Consider the following 5,518-nt stretch of genomic DNA (forward strand, 5'->3'; position numbering starts at 1 on the left):
ATGCTCTCAAGAATTCTTATTGCTTTCCAAAACTCAAGTGTGTTTACAATGAAGGGAGAGGCCTCTATTTATAGCTGAGCCTCTCCAAATCCAACGGTATTGATTAATTACATCAACGGTTAAGATTAAAGGATATCTACAAATTATATTTCCAAGATTACAATACCATATCTTCAAGATTGCATATCATATCTAAAATTGCATATCATCTCTAAAATTGTATCATCTCTAAGATTGCATATCCTTAAAGATTATATTTCCATATGAGCCAAGCTTATAGATGGACCTTAAATCTTTTCAAGTAATCGGCCATTTCGATTGGGCCAAATTATATGTTTGTAATTTTGTACTGGACTTGGACTTTGTTTTATTTTTATTTATTTTATTTTATTTTTTTTTGGATTTATTTCTGGGCCCGAGCAAAATTGAGTGTCTACAAGTACTTCTATCCATATCATCCGTTGCAGGTCAAGGAGGAGGAGGTGGTGGTGTTATTGATGTTGTTGCAAAGTTTGGTGCAAAGGTAGACGAGAAAACAGATTTGAGTAAGGTAAGCAAATTATCATATAACTTTATAATCAGCAGATAAAAGTATGCATAACTATTTTTCCAAATCTCTTATCTTTATATGTATCTTTTTTATTTTTTTATTTGGTTTTAGCCATTGTTGGATGCTTGGAAAGAAGCATGTGCCTCTACATCTCCGTCAAAAACTGTGATTCCTAAAGGGATATATTTTTTAAGTACAGCTACCTTAGATGGTCCTTGCAAGGCTCCTATTGAGCTTCAAGTTCAAGGCACTGTGAAGCCTCCGGCAGATCCTGGTGCTTTCAAGGAGCCTAAATGGATTGCTTTCAATAGAATTGAAAATTTCAATTTGTCTAGCGGAGGAGTTTTCGACGACCAGGGATCCACTGCTTATAAAAGGGAAGGTTGCAAAGGTCATGATTATTGTGGTTCACTTCCTATTGTAAGTTACTTTCTTATTGAGAAGTTATGACTTTTGTTTTTATAAATAGAATTAAGTAATAATTATTTTTTGTTTTATTCTGGAATTAAACAGAACCTAAGGTCTGATTTTTTAACCAACGCAATGATACAAGATATAACTACCAAAGACAGCAAGCAGTTCCAGGCTAATGTTCTAAGATACAAAAACATTACTCTCGAACATTTCACCATATCTGCACCTGACGAAAGCCCAAACACAGATGGGATTCACATTGGGAGATCAGATGGGGTCAATGTTCTTAACTCGGAGATAAAAACTGGTGATGATTGTGTTTCAATTGGGGATGGTTCCAAAAATTTGGTTATTAATGGAGTAACTTGTGGACCAGGACATGGTATCAGTATTGGCAGTCTCAGATTGTTTAAAAATGAAGAACTAGTTGATCGAGTTACAATAAAAAATTGCACCATGACTAATACTTCCAATGGTGTTAGAATCAAAACTTGGCCAGGTGCTGAACCTGGCACTTGTTCGAACATTCACTTTGAGGATATTACCGTGACCAATGTCAATTCTCCTATTATAATTGATCAAAAATATTGCCCATGGAACAAATGCAAAATAAATGTGTACATATTTAGCAAAATCATAAGAGAGCAAAAAGAGTTAACCGGTCATTGAATCATTATGTTGTTGATGCAGGAAAAATCAAAAGTTAAACTAAGCAACATTAGTTTCAAAAACATTCACGGCACTTCTTCGCGTCCAGAAGCTGTCAAGATTATTTGTAGTGCTACTTTGCCTTGTGAAAATGTGGAACTTGTAGACATTGAAATTACGCATAGTGGACCGACTGGACCTGCATTATCACAATGTTTGAATGTGAAGCCTAAAATTAGTGGCAAACAAAATCCAGCTGCATGTTCTGCCCCTCTCCCAGCAAAACCTACCCCGACCGCTTAATCAGTAGCATAGGTATAAATTTTTTTGATGACGTTGTATGCATAAACTTATAATTATATTTATTTTGCAAACAAATTTTGTTTTTTTATATTCTATGTTATTAAGAATATTTTTCATAAACTTAATTATTTTTAAAAATACACTTCAACAAAAAATATTACAATGTGACAACATTTTATGCATTTAGGCTTACGATATAATTATTTTTAGAATACTGCTGAACCAGAAACTATTTAATTATTTTGTTTTTTTCATTTATATAAATTTGTTATTTTTTATTTATAAAATTGGCATAATAAAAATTTTAATAATCAATATTTATACATTGTATCAATTTAGTTTTGATTCTAAAAATAACCTTTAACTTTTACACCTTGTATAATTTGATTTTCTTTTTAGTTTTGTTTTTTATGACTCTTTCACCTTAAAAGCTAAAAAAATAAATTTATCAATTAAATTTGATCGAAAATATATTAAAATTAAAAACCTAAAAATTTAATATAATAATTTTATCTTTTTTTATTGTGTTAAATTTAACCTTGAATCTTACAAATAAAAGCAAAACTCTAAAAATACAAAATTAAATGTTAGGGAGTTGAATTTTTTAGAATAAAGATTAAATGGACACAATGTATAAACAATGAGAGCTAAAATTACTATTATGTCAATATTAAAAGCTATCAAAGTTTTATAAAATGTTTGGCTACGGAATCCATCAAACTGGTTGAATCAAAAAACGATGGTTTAACACAATAGGCTATATACTAAACGACCCATCATTGCAACGAATTAGTGAATCCTCCTTCGGCTTACGTATTAACCGTGGCATTATCTAGCAGGTACGATAGTTTAACATAACTATCAATCAGACAAGCCCTTCTCGAGGAAAAACTGAGAACAAGTTACCCAAAAACCATCATATAATCGAAGAAAATCCTCCCTAGATTAAACTCAAACATTATGAAACTCCAACTTAAGGCCTCGTTGGCCTTACAATTAGGACCAATCCTTCATTGGCGCTATCATAGTTATGTTTCAGGGAAAACGTCAGACTCCTAGGATTAACACGAGTTGGAAGTCACCGACTTCAAAAGATAACTGGTGGCTTCATGTTGTTTTTCTCTATATTTGGTATAAGTCCAACATTGATATGCTCGATTTTTATATATATATATTTGAACAATCATACTTACATTCATATATGAATATATGTTAGAAATAAATTAAAATTTAGGTAATATAAAGGGTTAGATTACTTTTTGGTATCTGAACTTGACAAATTTTCTCATATTGTGGAACCCTAAACCTTAAATTGACAATTGATTCTACTTTGAGGCTTGGATTTTTTTCTCTAAATTAAACCTTGAATTTTGTAGTTGTTCTCACAATAGGGTTTGAAATTTTTTTGGTTCAAGTTAGTCCTTAAAGCCCCTAGAGTTTAGGCCCCAATGTGGGAACCATTGTCAAGTTTAAGGACTAACTTGGACATAAAAAAGTTCAAGCCCCAAAGTGGGAATGATTACCTTGTTCAAGTCTCAATGTGAGAACAATTTACTAAGCTCAAAACCTAACTTTGGCAAAAAAAAAGTTCAGACTCCAATGTATAAAAGTTACTAAAATAGTTTCCACTCTAAAAACGTTTTTCGCAAAATTCTCGGAATCACAATTTGCCATTCTTCACATGTATCTCTTTTTACCAAAAATCCAGAACTTTGGTCTACACCAACAGATCACATCATAGATACTTTAGTCACTTTATCAAATAAAACCTTGCACATGCAAACCCCATCTTACCGATCTTTTCTCGTCAGATGATAAATCATAATCCAATAAGATTTCTCTCTTAGAAAATAATAAAAATTTTGATTCAATTTGGATAGAAATTCTATCTCACAACCACTTCTATAATATCACTGATTTCTTTTATTCCATATACTTGCATAATCTATTACAACTCAGATAAACAAACATTTCGCAATCGGAGTTCATTTAAGGATCCTTTACGTAACCTTTAACCAATCTATATACTTATTCCATACCAGAACAATAATAACGCTGATAAAGGGGTGAGGTCGTTAAGCCTCGAAAGGAACTTTCATATTTGTATACACAGATATCTTTATCACTCATCGTCATAATATTACGTACATTGATTCAAACATTTCAAATTTCCAACTCGTTACAGATACATTTTCACATATCTCAGTAATACATGCAACTTTATTTTATGTGAATATTAGCAAAACATAAGTGAATTTATCACAATTCAAACTTTCATTTCTCTTACTCAAATTACCAATAATGTCTTATCAAGTTTCCACATTTAGTATTGATCACTTGTCAATATTTATCAAATCGGAAAACGTCTTACGGTTTTGAGTACATCGCTCACTTGATGCCATAGTCCAACTATGGTCTTATACTAGCTCTGCCCTGCCCGTGCTGATGCCTATTCCCGATAGGTCTTACACTAGCACTCATTGGGCTATACAGATGCCTATCCTAGATAGGTCTTACGCTTAGCACAAGTGGAGCCGATGCCACATCCCCGACGGGTCTTACACTAGCTCATCTGTCTCATGTATTGCCATGGTCCAACCATGGTCTTTTCAGTCGATTCACTAATGAACGATTGTACTCATTCCCTGCATTCCACACAATTTGATCTTTCCATACCATTTACTTTATACAATCTTATACATATCTTTACACTGATGCACACATATCATAAACTTCTTTTCATACCTTTCAATTCCGTCATATCACAAATATATCACAATCAGTTTAATAGTATTTTCGGATCAATTAATAATAGCTCGGTTGGAACACATCATTACCTGAGCAAAACAATTTATGAGAGCCGGGAGATATCACATTATCACGCTTTACTTATGGCATGTATAGTTAGACTCTTATACTTGCTATGTTAGTCCGAGAACCGACTAAACCATGGCTCTGATACCACTAAATGTAACACCTCTCGCCCATATCCCTCACCGAAACAGGGTTTGAGGTGTTACCCGACTTAAACTCAGTCAATCACACAAAAACCGTGCTGAAAATTTTCAATCAATTTAAAACTTTTCTTTTCACATGCAATCTATCCCATATATGAGCTTGCGAGGTCCAAAACATTAAAACCCTATACATGCCATAGACTCGAAATACTAGGATTTACTTACACCGATAACGTAAGCTCGACAGTGTGATAATATCTCCGGCGAACTCCAACCCGAGCAGGTAACTGAAGTCAACAATCTATAAAACAGAGAAATGTAACAATGGAGTAAGCTTTCATAAGCTTAGTAAGTCTTAAGCAATGCAAACAAATAAACGCAATTATACTTCGATTATTTAATTTCTTAAGAGGCCAAATTCTAGGGATATTGCCATCTGGCCGAATATACACAAGCACATAATGCACGTTCAGCATTCTTATCACACTTAATCTGAATTCATATAACATATTTTTATCAAATACCCTCACATACTTTCACACCCTGACCAGGTGTATCATGATCATAGGTATAGTTTTAACATTTATTCATGTACGTATCACATTACTCCCTTATGATTCACTTCAAATCAAACTCACATATGAGT

General features: G+C 33.0%; 1 protein-coding gene across 1 annotated transcript; it reads left to right on the top strand.

The window, feature by feature from the left end:
- On the top strand, nt 1-1,915 carry LOC107887681 (polygalacturonase). The gene is made up of 5 exons (XM_041084237.1): nt 1-37; nt 468-550; nt 662-970; nt 1,064-1,579; nt 1,655-1,915. Exons 1-5 carry the CDS (start codon nt 1-3, stop codon nt 1,913-1,915), a joined length of 1,206 nt encoding a protein of 401 aa, XP_040940171.1.
- Nucleotides 1,916-5,518: the final 3,603 nt, after the last annotated feature.

Source organism: Gossypium hirsutum, chromosome A02 (assembly GCF_007990345.1).
Source record: "Gossypium hirsutum isolate 1008001.06 chromosome A02, Gossypium_hirsutum_v2.1, whole genome shotgun sequence".
NCBI classification, from domain to species: Eukaryota; Viridiplantae; Streptophyta; class Magnoliopsida; order Malvales; family Malvaceae; genus Gossypium; species Gossypium hirsutum.